This window comes from Corapipo altera, unplaced genomic scaffold (genome assembly GCF_003945725.1).
Source record: "Corapipo altera isolate COAL_440 unplaced genomic scaffold, ASM394572v1 79, whole genome shotgun sequence".
NCBI classification, from domain to species: domain Eukaryota; kingdom Metazoa; phylum Chordata; class Aves; order Passeriformes; family Pipridae; genus Corapipo; species Corapipo altera.
The window spans coordinates 2225921-2244107 of NW_020884927.1; the positions used below are offsets into that span (position 1 = coordinate 2225921).

The 18187-nt window shown below is 50.1% G+C and overlaps 1 protein-coding gene and 1 long non-coding RNA gene across 4 annotated transcripts in view; one reads left to right on the forward strand and one right to left on the reverse strand.

Moving 5' to 3' along the window:
* Positions 1 to 1468: 1468 nt before the first annotated feature.
* The window catches only part of PBX1 (PBX homeobox 1), a 131448-nt gene continuing 114729 nt past the window's right edge, over positions 1469 to 18187 (forward strand). For 2 of the 3 annotated variants that reach the window (XM_027658345.1, XM_027658347.1), the window contains exons 1-2: positions 2928 to 3414; positions 5935 to 6008. In XM_027658345.1, the coding sequence (XP_027514146.1) occupies positions 3224 to 3414; positions 5935 to 6008 (265 nt within the window). In that variant the 5' untranslated portion in view covers positions 2928 to 3223. Of the gene's footprint in view, positions 1821 to 2927; positions 3415 to 5934; positions 6009 to 18187 lie in introns of those variants that run through there. The other variant, XM_027658346.1, reaches the window with a different exon arrangement.
* LOC113954256 lies at positions 6052 to 12806 on the reverse strand. Its single transcript, XR_003530154.1, has 3 exons — positions 12661 to 12806; positions 7361 to 7441; positions 6052 to 6184 (listed from the first exon to the last, which is right to left on the reverse strand). It is a non-coding gene; the product is annotated as an uncharacterized LOC113954256 (long non-coding RNA).

Here is an 18187-nt window from a genome sequence, read left to right on the forward strand (position 1 = left end):
ACCACTTTATAATAACCACAGAGGAGAGGAAGCGATGCAGCTTGGCACATACACTTACACTATGTGTGGTGGAAATGTTTATTCTTTATTTCAGAAAGATTTAGTGGGTGTAGAGATAATAGAGCATAGTGCTCACTTGTGTCTTGGGGAAGGAGGGGTGATAGTGTTTGGGTTTTAAGGGAGTCCAGTGTCGGCTCCCATGGGGAATATTTTCGGTAATACCTATTGCAATCTCATGCACTTGGAAGGCAGGAAGAGACAGAGGAATGAAATGTGCTTTTCAGGAGAGGTGTTGTAAAGGCCCCAGGATTAGTTATCTCTGACAGGAAGGATTTTACAGCAGACAGCAGAGGCAGTCCTGGCCATTTCTGCATTGGCATATAGCTCTTCCAAGGCCCTTTGTTGGGATGCTTCCCTTGGAGCTGCTCGGGTCGCTCTGCCCTGCTCTCTCTGAGATGCCATGGGGCTGCCTGGGGCTCACCAACCCCATGTGTGCCACATATCCCTACCCATGCCAGATCCCCAAAGGACATTCTGGCTCCTGCACTCTCCTGTGTGCTGAGGCACCACATTGTGACTTGGAAAATGGGGAATGATCTTCTGAACAAGTGTCAGCAGGGTCAGCAGGCCACTAAATCCCATGGTCCCCAAATGTCCCTGTCATCCATCGTGCTCCCTTTTCCACTGTGCACATTCAGCTCTGCTGCACTGCCTCTCCTTGGAGCTGCTCAAAATCAAGCCCAAAAGACCCTGGGCTGACCCCGGGGGTGGGAGAACCCCTGCCAGGGTTTGAGACAGCAAATGTCTAGACTTGGTGTGTGAGCAAGCAAGTGAAGGCATGACTAAGTGTCTGAAAGTTTGGACCTCTGCAGAGGAGTCCCTTGGCTCTTTGTTTCTTGGATACAGTTCTATTTCCTGTGGAGCCGTGGAGATAAAGGATATTTTTTCTCCCCTTTTTTTTCCCCTTTTCAAAAAAGCAGAAAATATATAGATACGTCTTGGGTGAGAAAGCAGAAACCCTTGAAAAATTCTGGCAAATCAAGACACACGAAGAATGTGTTGAGTGAAACATTTCAGAGCGACAAAAATCAAAATATCTCACTTCGCCTTCAACTGCTTTACAACATTTTAATGGTTCTAAAGGAAATTTCAAAACTAAAAGTCGTGTTTTGCTTAAAACACTGGAAAGTGTTTCATTAAAAAGGAAGAGTGGAAGCAAAACAATTGCCTTATATATTTTTTCTTTCCAATGAACCTGATGGGTCTTTCCCCAAATGGTGCTGAGGGCAAGGAGCCAGGGCTAGGCGCATCTTCCCTTGTGTCACAAGGGGCCTGGAGCTGGCATCCTGAGAAAGGGACGATCTGATGAAGCTGTTTGCCACGCAAGAAATTCTTCCATTACCAGAACTATTTTATTTATCCTTTTTTGTATACAAATTTGCAGGCCAGCCCAGTCCCACGGCCGCGCCTGCTGACATACTGAGGTCTTTGTGGCAACAGGACAGATCCCAGGGAAGGCAGAAAGGGGCTGTGGAAGTCTGTTCTTTCCAGAGTGCTGTGACACGTAGGTTGGAATGGTGGTCTTGGTGGCCTTGGGACCTCTGCCAGCTGTTCCTCCACTGTTTGGGCAGGGGAGGGGCCATCAGGTGTGGGATGTGGCACCGCTGGCTTGTGTGAAGTGCTTGGGGAAGCTCTGCATGGGCCAGGGAAGAGGAAGGAGAGAACCGCAGAATCAGTCAAGTAAGAAGGGACCACAGCGGGTCCTCTGGTCCAAGATTTATTGAGAGAAACAGCACCATGAGGAGACATCAGTGGCCGAGGTGAGTGGGAAGGATCTCCCTGGTGGCTACAGCAGAGGGGGGGCCCCCTGCTCCTTCCTGGGAGAGGTCGGGACAGAGTCGGGAGTCAGAACCAGCTGGATGGCTGGGGGGCAGCGGGGAGGCACAGAGGCTGCCCGGGGGGCATCAGGGAGCCGAGGGGATGGGGAAGGCTGATGGAATGGGAGAAGGCAGGCTGAGGGGAGGTCGGGAAGGCTGACAGGAGATGGGAAAGGCTGAGGGGAGGCGGGATGGCTGGAGGAGGCGAGGTGGGGGGCTGAGAGGAGCCTTAGGAGCAGCCGGGGGGCCGCGGTGAGCCCCAGGGGCGGCGGGCGGGTTGAGGCACCGCTCTGACCGGCGGGGACCGCGGGCCGGGGCCCGAGCAGGGGCTGAGCAGCGCATGGCGGCCGGCGAGGGCCCCCATCCCCGGCCCGGGCCGCCCCTTCCCCCCGCGGCGCCGGGCTCGCTCGGGCTCGGTCGCTTTAAGGCGCGGGCGGGGCGCGGCCCCGTCCCACCTCTGAACCCGGAGATTGACGGGCGGGCGCGCAGGGGGCGGTGCGGCCCGCGGGCCGTCCCTCCCGCCGCCGCCGCCGCCAATGGGGCCGGGGGGGCGGGCGGCGCCGCTGCCCCTTCCTCCCCCCGCCCCCGGGCTCCTCCGTGCCAGTTTGAGGAGTCCGGAGCCGAACAAAAGCAGGCGGCGAGGGCCGGAGCGGTGCGCGCAGGCCCGGCGCAGGGGGGGCCCAGCCAGCCCCGAGCGCGGCCCCAGGGTGGGGGAAAGTTTGGAGCCCTCCCCCGGTTGCGCGGGGGCTCCGCCGCGCTCCGGCCGCGGCAGCTCCGGCGCTGCCATCGCGGGCGGCCGCCCCGCCGCGGCCACCGCTGCTGCCGCCGCCGCCTCCTCCTCCTCCTCCTCCCCAGGCGCAGCCCCTGCCCCTGGCCCGCCCGCTGCCTCCCCGGCGCGGGGCTGAGCTGCCCTGCTTTTGGAGTCGCCGCCGTTTTCCCCTCCCTTCCCCGGAACCCCCCCCCCTCTCTCCCTCCCTCCTCCTTCCCTCCCTCCCTCCCTCCCCCCTCCTTCTCCTCCTCCTCCTCCTCCAGCAGCCAAAGGGATTTTTTCCCCTTTCTTTTTTCTCCCTCTTTTTTTTTTTTTTTTCCTCTCCCCCCTCCTTCATTTTTTTTCTCCTCCTCCTCTTCCTCCCCGCCGCGGAGCCGGGCGCCAGCGTGAAGGATAAATAAAAAGCGAAGAGGAAGAGGCTGGGGAGGAGGAGGAGGAGGAGGAGGAAGGGGGGGGAGGAAAGAAGAAGAAGAAAGCGAGCAAGAAAAGAAAGCGAGGAGCCAGGCGGCCAGCCCAGCCGCGCCGCTCCCGGCAGCCAGGGCAGGAGGCGGCGGCGGAGCGGGGCCGGCGGCCGGCGATGGATGACCAGCCGCGGCTGATGCACACGCACAGCGGGGTGGGGATGCCGGGGCACCCGGGCCTGTCCCAGCACATGCAGGATGGACCAGGCGGGGCGGAGGGGGAGGCAGGCAGGAAGCAGGACATCGGAGACATCTTACAGCAGATCATGACCATCACGGACCAGAGTTTGGACGAGGCGCAGGCCAGGTGAGAGCGGTGGGGAGCGCGGGGGGGCAGGTGCCGGGAAGTTTCCCCCGCGCCCCGGCCCGGCCTTTGTTGTGCGGCGGGGGGAGCGCGCCCGGCCGCGGGGCGCACCGGGGAACCGGGTCCTGCTGCTCCTGCCGCTGAGAAACGGGGGGAGGGAGGCGAAAAGAATGGTTGATATCCATCCTTTTTATTTCCTATTTCCTCCCCACCACCACCCCCAACTTCGTTGGGGTATCGAGGGGTCGCAGCGCCTGCAGCCTCCCCTCTTCTTCCTCCATCCCAAACTGGGCCTGGCTTTTCCCAGCCTTTTTGGGCTGGGGGATAATTGCGGAGGGCGATGGTGGTTGGGGCAGGCTGGGCGTGCGGGAGGCTCCGCTCCGGGCTCCTCTGAAAGAGCCACGAAGTGCTGCCCCGCTTTCAGGGCCGCTAATGATGTTCTTTCCTAGGGCCCTGTAGTGGTGTTATTTTTAAGGCCGTGTTTCTGCGCTTGGAAGATGCTCGTAGACGCTTCGCCTTTTTTATTTTTTTTTTTTCTTCTTAATTGCAGATGTATTTAAAAAGGAAAAATAAGGCTGTAAAAGCCGGTATCTGAATTGTCCTGAGCTTCAGGGAGTGCAAATCTAATGCACACCTTCTAAAGCGCTACTAAAAGTTAAGGGAGGGGAGAAAAAAATCCCCAAATGAAGGAATTAAAACAAAAAAGTTGCCCCGAATCGCCTGGGGTATGCTTGAAATCTCTTCTGGGCTGCAGAGCTTCTCCGTGTGGTGTCCTTCCCCCTGCTATTCATGCCCCGAGCTGGAGCAGATTGCTAGAATACATTGTTCCTAGAAAAACGCTCCTCACAGCCCCAAAACTCGCTTATGAAGAACTTCCAGAAGGGTAAAAGTACCCCCCCCAAACCACAACTTTCGTCCTCCCCACCTCCACAGCTTCTGTAAAGCTCCTGCTTACTAAAAGGGCTTGTTGCGAGGCTGATCTTATTTTCTTATGTTCTTGCAGGGGCAGAGTAGCTGTGAGGCGGAGGAAATCATTCACTTTCTCCCCGGCTAGACCCGGGGCAGTGAGGGGATCTTTCTTTGGAGAGTTGCAGGAATCATGTGTGTTCCTGCCTGGATAATTTAGTGTAGTTAATCAAATCACTAAAACCGAAGCAGAACAGAGCTAAGAGAAGGCTTTATGGGTTTGCCTTGCTGGTCTATTTCAGCTGCTTCCTCAGTACTTTCAGTAAAAAATATTTTTATATCTGAGTTGACAAACATACTCTATTTATCAATAATATTTGGCTTTGCATTTCCTCCTTCCACCCTACTATTGCAGGGGTTATTTTGCTGCTGCCTTTTTTTTTTTTTCTTTTTTAATGAAGTTTTGGGACGATGCAAAGTGCCTGTATTATTTGTAAGAGGGCCCCGACAGCGTATGTACGTGATTTGCGTATACCCAAATGTCTGCGCCCATCTGGGTGTGCTGATAAGGGAACACTGTGGTTCTGCAAGGGTATACACCTTTGAGAGACTTCATCAGATATATAAATCTTTTTAACATGTTGTGGGTGGTGGGGTGAGTAGTGTGAATGTTTGCCAGATGTTCACATCGTTTTTCGCGTGTAATTTCGGTTGGTAAACAGAAATCCCGTAACCCGTGCCCGATAGCAACAGCCCTTTATACAACTGAACCCTTGTCTAAAGGGTCGTATGGCTTGAGAGAAAAAATGAAATGATATTTTTCTTTGCCTCAGCGGGTGCTTGGTGGGTTTTAAAACCACCCAATTAAACACCCCCCCCCCCAAAAGTCTCTCCTCAAAACCCACGGGAGAACGGTCAGCTCTGAAATAACAGCAGTCAAAAAGAGCAGCGCTGAATAGCATTCCCTCCCCTTCCCAACAGCAGCCGGCTGTGATTTTTAATGTGTTTACTGTCCCAATTGTAAAGAATTAAATTTTAACACCTGCAAATAAGCTGGATGTAAGTGGCATGGAGGTAGAGGAATGGGTTTCTCGTTCCATAGGTGTGTGTTTCTCATTCCATACGTGTGTGTTTCTGTGCTCCAAGTTGGGCGCTGAAATCCCCCGAACTGACAGCTCTAAGCAGAGGATGTTTCCAGCGCTGGGGCAAGGGGGGTTTATTTTCCCTCTGCCTCACAGAACGAGCCTAATAAAGCACATGGCCGGGTGTAATATCGTAGGTGGGGGACAGAGAGAGCGCAGTGCTCACTCTGTATTGAATAAGACAGTTGATGCCAGCTTGGCTCCCAAAAGCTTCTGGCTTCGGCGTGGAGATCGCCTGGCTCCCGCTGGCCATGGGAGCTGCTCCGTGGCAAAGGCGATTTTCAAGCCATTCCTGAATTAGTGTTATTCATCTCCCCCGTGTTGGGTAGGTGGCTGTTTGCAGCACTGGGGCTGAGGGGGCTCAAACCTGTCCCCCCCACCTCTGGCACACACACGCCAACCGGCTTGAATTTGGAAAGTTGTTCCTCGTGGTGACATCCTAACCTCACCCTCCTCTCTTTTCTTTTCTCTCCAGGAAACATGCTTTAAACTGCCACAGGATGAAGCCAGCGCTTTTTAATGTCTTGTGTGAAATCAAAGAAAAAACAGGTAGGAAATCAATGCTGTTGGTTCTGTATTATTTTTCTTTTTGCTCTTTGAGGGTTTTATTTTACCAAGTTTGTGCCCCCCTGTGCCCCACCACATGCAGGAGTATTTAAGTGGGGAGAAATAACTCGTCAGTCTTTAATGCTTCGGGCAGTGGACTTGCATGATGCGGTTTGTGTCTGGAAGGGAAAATACTGTGGTTTAATTTCTATTGTATAGCCTTTCTTTATTTATTGCTTTTTCTGTGGAGAAGAAAAAAAAATCAACCCCCTTGCAATTTCGGTCTCTCTCTGGTTTCTTCATCAGGACATGGCACTGTTTAAAAAAAAACCAAAATAAAATCTGGATGCAGAGTGTGTGTGGGGGGAAATAACCCCAACAAAATGAAATTGTGCAGTTTTATTGCCATCAGTATTCGGGTAAACATTAAGGTTTCCTTTTTTTTTTTAAGAAGGGGTTAAAATGCTGTTGTCTGCCAATCATCCAGGCTAGCTCATGTACATCTAGCTCATGTAAGAACAAGTTGTCAGTTGCCTTTAGTGAAAGCAATATATTAGATTGTTAGTTACTTTAGGGTACTGTTGTTTTATGGCATGGGGTGTTCTCAGGCTTCTTTAGAAGCTAATGGCATGAGAGCGTTGGTTCTGCTGTTTCCCACTTTCCAGACCTCCTACCATGTACTAACACACTTATAACACATCCCAGGGGGGCATTTAAATTTTAAAAGCAACAATTAAAAAATAGCAGTCATCAATCAAGGGTGATCTTAAACAACAGATGCTCAGGGAAGGACATTTAGCAACATGCACCACTTATTTATGTATTTGTTGGAATCTCTCTTTTTTTCTTTAATAGAAAAAAAAAAAGTGGGGGAAATGATGGAAATTTTGGAGGGGGGGGAGGGATTGTTCATCTCTGCTCTTGGTTTTCTGAGCTGACCAGAGTTGATCTGTGGGCTTTTCCCTGCCGATCTATCCGCCTTGTTTTAGCACGCTGCAAAGTACTTGACTTCTCCCCCCCGTCCCCCCCTTTACAACAAGGACTGAAACAGTCAATAATTCATATCTAAGCCATATAAGCAAGGGCATGACATGAATGAAAGTGACAATAAATATGATTGCACACCCAGTTGATATACATTGATAGTTACACATAAAAGGGGAACAGCTTTCAGAAGCCTGAACTGGGTCTTATTTTTTTTTTCCCCTTTCTTAAATATATATATATAAAACCTCCTAGCATGAGCAGCTGATTGAAAATACAATTACTTGACTCTTGCAATATATATAAAATGACTAAGGGGCCCCTTTGTTAAGCGTTGTTTGTGCAGTGTGTAGCCCAGACAAAGCACCTACCGATGGCATTCGGCTCTCCGAAGTCCTCACAGCTGCAGGGCCGGCTCTGACCTTCCCGAGGAGTCCTTCCTTACAGAGTTCCTGTAATATCAAGCAGTGGGTTTGGTATGGGAACCTCTGAACAGTTCATTTGCTGTAACACGGGGCAGTCTGTCTAGAAATAGATTTGATGGGTTTTATAGTGTTTCCCTGTGTGCCTCCACAAAAAAAGGAGCCACCAAGTTCCTTTCCCTTTTCCCTCTTTCTCCTTTATTTTGTGTGAGTCGAAGAACGTGTTTGCCTGTCTTTTTTTTTCCATGTGTATTCGATGCTGTGTATGTTGCCTGTGCAGGAACAGTTTTTGTCAGGGGAGCTGTTTAATCCCAGTTTGGCATTGCTATCAGTGCAGTCTCAAAGTTAGGGGATGGGGAATCTGCTGGGACTAAACTTGGTGGGAAAATCCAGGTGATTTGGGGGATGCTGTGAAGTCCCGGTGAGCTGGGGAGGGATGAGGAGCTGTACATACCCACAGTGACTAGGTGGGATAATTCCTGTCTGCTAAGGAAAAGGGAAAGAGATGGTATAGGGTGAAGCATGCTGCTGGAAATCAGGATGTTCAGGTGTGAACTGGGGCTGTCTTACATTTTTTTTTTAAAATGCTGTTTGTTGCTGTTGTGCCTGGGTTACTTGGCTACGGGGCTGCACTGTGGAGGTCTCCGAAGAGGTTGACGTGAGATGGCTTTTGGAGTGTTGTTTATCTACCCTCAGATATGTTTACAGTGAATTCCTTCACTTTGCAAATTCAAAGACCTCCTCCCCTCTCCCCCGTCTGCATCCCCAAAAGTCACACTTCGTAAGGAAGCAAACGGCCAGATGGTTTTGATTTATTTTTATTATTTTTTTTTTTTTAATTATTGCTTTGTGGGCCCGATGCTAGGAGGAAGTTCGCCTGTGTTTTTTCTGGGGCCGAGGGTACGACCTGGTTCCGTTTGCTTACCCCTTCTTTGTGGGCAGCAGCGTGAAAGTTGAGGCAACTTCTTGCTTCCCACTTTCCATTTAGCTTCCCAGATTTTTGCATGTGCCGCGTTTGAAATCCTGGTGATTGTTTGTGGTCACTGGTGGGTGTTTCAATGTGCTTGTGTACATCTTCCCCCCCGGCGTTATGATGTGCAGAAATGTGCGTTCAGTTACCCCGCTGCCTGATTTAAGTGACTCCAGAGCCTTACGGAGACTTTACCACCATCTCTCGCAACATTATGGCTAATATTTCATGGTGTTAACCTTGTCTTGAGCAAACCCAAAGTGTCCATAAAGTTCTTGGAAAAAGAGGTCGTCTGTATTGGCCGAAGAGTTCCCTTTTGCGTTTGGGCTCTTCAGTTATTTTAAAGGATTTATAAACACTTTTTAAAAATAATAATGATTAAAAAAAAAAAAGCTCAGTCTTTTGTTTGCAGCCTGGAGATTGCTGCTTTTGGGGTGATGTCTGTTTAAAAGTATTGAAAGTTGAGGGGTTTGATCCAAGCGGGAGTACGTGGGGGCAAAAAAATTGCCGCTTAAATATACATCGAAGTTGCCGGCGTTCATTTGGTGTGTTTTCACTTGCTGTTGGTCGCTTTGTTGCGAGGGAAGGGGCAGGACTGCCTTCAAATGGCTGGCTGGCTTTTTGGAATAATAATTATGGAAATGGGAGGCATTGTTGTCCTAAATACAATTGATTCCTCCTTCAATAGGGATTGAAATCGGAAATTGCATTGCTGATTTATGAAAAGTTTGAAGGCAGGGGTAGGGGCTCTGTCTTTATGGCTTTTTTTCCCCCCCCCTCCTTGTTTTCTTCTCTCCCTTGGTATGTTTTTTTTTTTTTTTTTAAGCTGTTCTCTGCATGAGCAGAATAGCTAAGCAGAAGAATCAGGCAAGGCGTACGCAGACGTGGGGTCCTTGGATGGCAAACTGGAAAATATCTGCTGTCAAAATGCAGCAGCATCTATTTCAGCTGTGAGCCTTTCCCAACTCCCATCTCGTTCGGCGGGGACCGGCGGGGAGAGGCTGAGCACAGGATATATGACCATTTAATCTGATTCCTCCTCCTTAAGAGCTTTTCCCATCGTTTCACTTTCTCTGCTCATTTGGGGGAGGTGAGGGCATCGGGCAAATTCTACTTCTTAAAAAGACCCTGGCTTTCTATTTGAAATCACACGATTTTTATTTTCTTACTCTCCTCACCCTTCTGTGTTGAAGGAATTCAGGATTAAAAGAAAAATGTACATAGCACCAGTGGAGGGGGGGATTTACGAAGTGGAATATTTATAGACAGCACTGATTAGCTGTGCAATTGTTGTTGAATAATGGGTTTGTTGTGTCTTTTTTTTTTCTTTTAATTTTAGAACACAATAGCTATATAAGGTGCCTCTTAACTACCTTTCCTTGTGCATTATCTTCACCAAACTTAACTCAAATCAGATCTTTGGAGGAGGTAGGATTTTTCCCCTTCTTTTCTTCCTTAACACCCCTTTGTTCTCTCCAGCTCTGTGTTCAATTAACACCCCCATCGCAGAACTGTAGTCTTTTTTTTTTTTTTTTAATGTCTGTTACTGTATTTCACTTCTGACACCTCTCTTATTATTCTTGCCTGCTATTTCTCTTTAATATAGCAATTACGATATGGGGTTTCTTTTTCTTCCTCCCTCCCTCCCTTCTCTTCCCCACCCCCCAAGCTAATATCCCACCAGGGGTAGAAGAGGGACAGGCATGGTGTGTGCAGCGCTGGTGGTTTTGGGGTGCTGTAAGCAGGGTACATTGGCTGAAGTGTTTCTCAGGGCAGGATGGGGCAGCTTGCTTTCCTTCCCCCCCCAGCCCTTCTCCGGGGTATCAAACCCTGCCCTCCTCCTTATTCTGTGTTTCCACGGAGGAGGTTTCCCAAGGCGCAGGAGAGAGTTCAACACCCCGATTTGAATTTCAATGCAATTCTTGCACCTAAGGCATCATCCTGCTTCTGAGAAAGCTCATCACGAAAGTGCTCGTGTTCCAACCCCGCAGGATCGGGGTCCCCTGCTCCGCTTTGGGCAGGTCCAGCCCTTGCCTGGCTGCTCTCCCTCCTGCCCTTCAAAGGGGAGGAAGCCTTTGCTTTGATATTTGTTATTACTATTTTTTTTTCCTCTTCCAGTTGAAAGGCTTTGAAGGCAAAAGTGATGCTTCTCTCTCCCAGCCAGGCAGGGTCTGCAGGGTCCCTGGTGTGGCTGCCTTGGGGGGGAAGTGAAACATTTTGGGAGAGCAGGGCCTCCAGCTGACCCACACTGCCTGAGGAAGCCTCTCTATAGCTCCAATTAAATTGCTTCCAGAAAACTGATGTCTTCAAGGGAAAGGAGGGGAGGGAATGTGCAAGGGGTTGGAAGATAGGGATGTTTTGGGAGACCTTGGCTTGGTGGAGGGCTGTATTACTGCCAGAGGAGCAGCCACATTTGGGACTGGCTGGGAGAGGATGGAAACCTGATGGAAAGGGGACCATGTTCCAGTAGGTCATGGACCTGTCACTGCCGCGAGTCCTTTTTCTGGGTTTTATTCTTCCAATGTGGTGTTGTCCACCAGGGATCTGCTGGGAATGGATGGCTTTGGAGGAGTGTGCTTGCAGGGATACTTCTTTTTTCTTCTTTATAATTTCATATTTTCTTTCTCTCCCCTGGTAGCATGTGGTTGGAGCTCTTTGAACGGAGCGGGCTTAATTAGTTTAATCAAAATTGGCCTCCTGCAATCCTCCAGGGGAGGAGGTGGGAAGAATGGGGCTGGCAGTGGGCTCTTCCTCCCACCTCCTCCCTCTCAGCCCTGCTATCAGAGTGGAGAAACCAGGCCTGGCTCTGGCGCATCGTTCCCGCTCTTGAGGAAATCCCCACAGTTTGGGGAGCACAGGAGCAAAGCTGTTTGCTTTTATTTCAAGGCTTGGTTTTTGTGGGTGCCTGATGTTGAGTAAACTTTGCTGTGGTTGCAGCAGAGCAGGAGGATGCTCTTGGAGGCTCTGCTGTGTCCCATCGCTCCCTGCCCCGTCTGTTTGCTCCTGGGGGATGGGTGCTCCTTGATCCCACGCTCCCAAGTTTCCTAGCCTGTGCTTGCACTGACCTCCCCAGGTTTTGGATAGCAGTGGCTGTTGGGTGCATTTGTCCAGGGAAGGAGGGTGGCAGGGAGGTGCTGGCTGCCCCCTCTTTGGGTGCTGCTGGCTCACAGCACCGGACAAGGCACAGAGGAGAAGGGATCTTCACGTTCAGTTAATGCATGCTGGAAAAATATCTGTGTTAGCCAGATGTGGGCATAAATAGCAGCTATCCAGAGCATCCTCTGTGTGTCTTCCCTGCTGCCACGGGTCTCTCTCCAGTCCATCTCCCTTTGCCTCTGTGTGATCTTGGCAGCAGTCAGTGTTGTGGGCGAGTCCAGGGAAAGAGATCTTGTTATCGGGCCGTGTAGCTCCAAACGAGAAACTCGGAAGATCTTTCAGGCCTAAATTTCTCCTGGGAAAAACGGTTCAAGTTCCCTTATTTGAGACCTGCAGAGGGATTTCCCCCCCCCCCCCGGAGTGCTGACTGTCTGCGAGCAGAGCTTTTCTAAATGCTCTCAAATGTGAGATTTATTCCTGTTAGCAGGCTCGTGCTGGCCCTGGGTTTGAGGGCAGTGATTGTAAACAAAACGCAGAGAAACTCTGAGACAATTTCATCATGGCTTTTTTTTTTTCCCCGTCACAAGGAAATTACTGCATGCAGCAATCCTTGAGGGGAGTAGGGTGGTGGTTTAAACACAAATGAGTTTGTTTGCAGTGAGATACAGTAGGCTGTGCTGCTGGTGGTGCTTCTGCTGAATCAGAGCTGGGGATTTTGGCAGGGAGAAGGGAGGAAAGACAGGATTCCTTCCCTGCCTTTGGTTTGGCACCACATTCCCCAGTTCCTCCTCTAGTCCAGGAGCTGCTGCCTTCTCTGCTAATGAAGTTCTGCAAAGGGTTTCATGATCTCTTGAAAATCCACTGGGAAGCATTTTACTACAGTTTTTTTCCTTCCTATTCTTGGAGTTGGGGTGCTCTGGGAGGCAAGAGAACCTGTTTTGTTTGCCCTGTGCACTACAGGGGTGGTTTGCAATTGATGCAAAATACGAGGTAGCCAGTAGGACCAGAGGGTGAGTTTGCCCCTGAAGATGTTATATTTTCTTTTTTCCATCTTTTTATTATTTTAAATTTTTTTTTCTTCCTACTTTACCATTCTCATGGCAGTTTTCCTATATAGTAAGTTTCTCCTGGTAACACATGCTTTGCTTTGGGAGTTGCTGTGGGGAAGGTGGGCTGTACATACCTGTCTCCATGGTCCCCAGAGCAGGATGCCCCTGCCAGGCTCCACACTTTTGGGCTGAATCTTTGGGCTTTTCCATGCCAGTCAGGGAGAAGTGATGCTCCCCTGTGCTGCAAGGATGTGCCCTGTACAGCGCTTAGCACAGGGGGACTCAGTGCTGGGTCAGGGTTTGGAAGGAGGTAATGTGATTTACAGCAATGGATCTGGTTAATAATCTCCAGCAGCTTCTGTATACTCAGGGGCTGCTTGTATTCCCAGCCAGGTGTTTGCAGACCGGATCAATATGGCCCTATTTGCATGGGGCTGTCCGTAATCTAATAAACCAACCTCAATCTGCGTCCTTTGCTTTCCCCAGACATCCACTGGATCCCGATCCAGTCAGCCTGGTGAGTGTTCCCCACGGTGGGAGAAGCGGTTTGTGAGCAGTGCCTGGCTGCTGGAGTGCCAACCTGGAGTTAGGTGGCACCCCAAGTCTGCACTCTCTGCTAGAGCCTGGTCTGTGCAAACACTCAGCTTTTTGGGTGTGCTGGGTGCTTGGTGGTGCTTTGCACACCATCACCTCTACAGTGTGCTCCAGAGGCGTCAACATCAGGGATTTTCCATGCAGTCTCTCCTCTTCAAGTGTTGCCTTTGGGGAGCATCTGCTGGGAACCCCCTTTGAAATCAAAACCGATGGTTTTGTGGGCTGGGTGGCTGGCAAAACTGCCTTGGAGGTGTTGCATCCCCCGGTGATCTAAATAATAAAGTGTGGTGGGCAGTACCGGGATAAATTACAGAAACCCATGGCCTGAGGAGGCTGTGGGCTGAATTCATTAATGTGCATTGTCAGACCAGCAGCCAGGCTGGGGAGGGACTCAGGTGATGCTTCCTCACGGTGCTGGGAATAGCTTGGGCTGGAATTATTCATTTGCAACTGTGTCAGTTAGTAAAAAAAGAAAGGAATATTTGTATCTCTTGGCCTTGTGTTTGTGAGCCCTGCCCCTGTGCGTATGTATGTATATATACATAAAATGTATAAATATATATATATATTTATTTATATTTACATTTTTAAACTGGGACAGAAAGACACCTTTTACTGGCTCCTCTTCCTGGTGGTTCAAGGCAAGGCAACAGGAGAAGGGGCAGCCCGATGGAGGGTTTGGCTGCTGGGGAAGCTGTGCCTGCCGAGGAGCAATGTGCTGTTGCTGTGTTTTGGGGAGGTGGTCAGCACAGATAATAGAAATCCCCTCTGACACCTTGAGCGAGCAGTCCATTGTCACTGTTCTTTCCCTGCCCAGCCTTTTATTTATAGGAGAAGCCTTACCCAAAATAGCTTTTTTTGCTTGCCCTAAGCTGATGTGCAGTTTCCAACCCCCACCCCCCCTTTTGTTTTTTTTAAATATACTGATAAATGGAAAGCCCCCATTTCCCCCCAGTGGAAAGTGGGTGCTGAGAGGAGCTGCTCTAATCTAAAATGATAACTTTGCCATTTTACTTCAACCTTGTTGCAAAACGAGCGGAGCTGCCTTTGCAAGTGGGATCAGCCTGTTTAAATGCTGGTGGCTGGATTTTTGTTTCTCACTTGAGTGCAAGCCGAGAAACTCAGTTCATCATTTCCATGTCCCATTTTTGGTTTCACCCAGCCTGGCTGGCCTGCCCATCCTTGTTATCAGAAGAGGAAAATCAAGTTTCTCTCCTGGTTGGATAACATTTTCAAATTCCAGAGTGATGTCGATTAGCAGAATTAGCAGTGGCAGGTTACCCAGCAAAAATACCCTTCCAGTTGCAAAGTGTTTATTGCTGCTCCCTGCTCCTTTCCCAACTCCAGTGGTCCCGATCCTGGATGTGTCTCCGCAGCACGGGGATTTTTCTCTGTTAACTCAGTGCAGTTGTTTCCTTTGACATTTGATATTTAAAGGCTGGAGCCAAACTGAAAGTGAATCTGCCCATAACTCTCCGAAATGTGCCTTTCTAATTTCAACATTAATGTTTCAAAACCCAAGCTGCTTGTGGGTGTACCTTTGCTTGTTTACACACATACTTTTTTTTCTTTTTTTTTTTTTTTTCCCCTGTGCAGTGATTCTCTGGTGAAACATTAGGAATGATACAATACCGGCAGCCTCTGGATGAGTTGGTCTTCTGGCTTGAAGCTGTGAATTTGGCTTTTAACTCTTAAGTCTCTAATTTTAAAAGGTTGCAAGTGTTTTAACTTAGTCTTTTTTTTTTGTTTGGGAGGAGGATGCTTATATGCAAAATTATTATGGCAATAATATATTAATTGCAACAATATTGCAAGAATTTTCAATAAAACGATTCCTTGCAATATTGCAAGAAACTGCAAAAATATTTCAAATATTGCAATAACACGATGAATTTGCAATACTCTGAATATTGCAAATCTCTAGACAAAAGGCACAGTTTACATGGTGAAAGAAATGAGTTGGACAGAGTTGCAGCCATCAATCCTGACTTGATAGCACACGACACAGCCTCTCCCGTATGTTTTGTGTGAAGCTTGTGCTTTCCAGAAGGGTGTTTGTCCATGGGCAGGGAAGTTGCAGGCGGTGGGACATGCTCCACTGGTTGAAAGTGTGTTTTGAAGGGTTTATGACCCTTGCTTTGAAGGGGTCACCTATTTATTTCTCATGTGAATTCGTGAAGCTTCTGGCTGCAGCGCTGTGCTGCGCGTGTGCCCGCCGAGAGCGAGGAGCCTGCTCCCGGAGCGGTTACGTGTTTGGGGGGAGCAGGTGGCAGGAATGGTGTTTTCAGCAAATGTATTATTCCCCTGGAAAATCCTGGCTGTTAGATCTGGTCAGCAGATGTGAAGTGTCGATCGGTATCGGTGGTGGGAAGGGGAGTTGCAATATACTTTGCTAATGGAGAAGAACCCAAGGAGCAATTCCCTGATTTACGCTTTCGGCGATGTGAAATGAAACCGTCTGGAGCGCTTTGCTCAGCGAGCTCTTAGCAGACCACTTCTTCCTCCCTGCTACGTGCAGATTTTTTTCTAAAGAAGCTGTTTTTCAGCTCTGTTGCTGCGTGGTCAGAGGTGGCTGGGGGGCATGGACCTCTTAAATGCATCTGGAGGCGCAAAGCATCCAGCATGGGAGCAGGGAGCGAGCAGTGCCCGCTGTAGCTCACTCCAAAGCCCCGGTGCAATTCTGTCCCCAAGTGGCTGAAAAGGTCATTTAGCGCAATAGCAAACGTTTAATTTATTTTTTTTTTTTCCACTCCCTCAAATAGTCAAATTAGCATCCTTCCTCTGCCACAGGAGCTGCTGGAGGAGGCATCCTGAGAAGGATTATCGGTAGGAACGCCTGGGCCCAGGCTGTTCCTCTCCCGAAGGTCCCCGGCTGCTATTTGCACATCCCAGTGTCTGACTGCAGCTGGCATTTCCCCCGTTTGGTGGAATTTACTTTCTGCCTGGCGAGGGCATTGGGTAACATTTGCACACCTGGGCTGCTTAAGCTGCGGACAGGCTGGGGGGATGCGTTGGAGAAGGTCAGGGGTCTGTGCTTTCCTTATGGGCAGGAGGGAGCAGGGAGAGCAGCTGGTGGGTACTGTGTGCTCTGCAGAGGCAGCAAACAGGAGGGTGACAATGGTGTAGTGTAGCACAACGATACCTGCGCAACCCTCTGGACCTGCTCTGATGTTGGGTGGATGCAGGGTTGGCCCTGGCTCTGGAGAGTTCAGACCCTGCCCTGCATCCTCTTGTGGTGGATGAGTCGGTTGGGCAGCAGGTGCCTGGTTTGTTTTTACTGTGGCAGAGGGGGCTGTATTTCCATTTGGATAGGTTTGCAGTACATGGCTGGGAGGTGCACAACCCAGGGTGGGAGTTCTCTTTAGAAATGGCTCTTTTGCATCTAGGTCTAGAAAGTTGTGGGGTCCTGATCTGTGGGCTCTTGGGGGTAGAATGGCATATACAGCAGCACAATGGCATGACTGGAGGTTTAGGGAAACTATCCCAAGGGCAGATGGGGATTGTTTACAATGGAAAACCCCACAAGCAATATGGAAGGAGATGAGACACAGCAAAGGGTGGTGGTAGGGGAAGTCTCTGGTCTTTCCATACACCTGAGGCAGGTGGCAAAGTCCACATGGGTAGAAGGACGGATTTTTATTTCCCTTTTTCCGCCATGTTTGGTCAGGGCTTGGAAACATCCTTTGGCAAAGGCAGTGGTCCCGTGGGCATCCAACAGCCAGGGGCCAGGGCAGAAGGTGAGGGTTGTAATGGCAGAGTGCTTCCAGCCCCAGTGCCTGGTTGGGAGCTGTGGGCACGGCTGGGGGAGTGTGCTGGTCCCGTGTGCCGGTCCCGCGTGCCGAGGCAGACGCTGCGGGCAAGGGCGGCGTATGGACCTGCTTTATCCTACATGGGCTGTGACTGAGAAAGGAGCTGTGCAATTAGGAGAGGTCCCTGCGGTTTGTGTTTGAAAGGAACTCCGTTAGGGTAATTTTTAAGCTCCTATTTAATCAGAAGGCCGTCTGCTGACAAGGAGGGAAACTGCTCCTGCGGTGGGTCTGTGCTCATGCTGCATCCCCTCTTCCTGGTTCCTTTTGCTCTTTTTTTAATTGGTTTGCTTCACCCTTCGGAAATGCTACCCCAGAGGCACCCAGGCTCCCATCAGCACCTTTGGGTAGTGATGCTCTTTTCCCTCTGGCAGCTCCTTCCGAGGATCTCCCTGGCCTCTTGCACATTGTGTGTAGTCGCAGCCTGCTGCCTTCCTCTTGCTGCATCTCCTCCCTCTACACAGGCAGTGGTGCTGGGTCTGACCCTGGTCAGTGATTGCCCTTGCAGGTTCCTGGGGGAAGCCCATCCTGATGGCTCTCCAGAGGGCTGTCTTAGACTCGGCAAGGAGCATGGAGGAGACCTAAATGAAGAACAAATGAGAACCATATAGAGACAAATGGGAATCAGATTTAGGAAGCAGACGAGACAACCCTTTGGAAGGGGCAGGGGGGATGTTTGCTTTAATCAGTCTCCTTGGGTTTCAGGCAATAATAAAGCAGATTTGTTTTCTTTTACCTTCTCTTCCCCCAGCCTCCTCTCTTTTTCTCTGTTCCTCTTACTTGCTGTTCTCAAAACAGCCCTGGATCCAGCAGCACCAGCATCTCCTTCCGAAGCTCCCACCTCTTGCAAATGGGATTACTGGCCAATCCAGCCAACATCCTGTCCATTTTTTTCCGTTTTCTGTCTGGTTCTCCCTGTCTGGAGCTTGTTGCTTTTAGCCAGGCTGCCTTGGCTGGGCTGCTGGGGACAGGTCCCTCCCACTGCCAGATGAACTTTTTGGACTTTCTGAAGCGAGCAGTGGAACAAACTCCTCCAAATGGGCTGAGGCTTTGCTGCAGAGTCGATTTGCCCTGGCACGCTCTGCTGTGTACTTTAGAGGCAGTCCCCAGGGACTGGCCGTTCTTGGAGGAGATCAGAGTTTCTCCATCAGAGGTCTTGGGCAATGCTTTCGAGATGCTTGAGTTACCTCCTAACATGTGCTCCTTGGGGACATGGTGGTGGCTGCAAGGGAGGACACTGCTTTCCCAGCCTCCACAGATG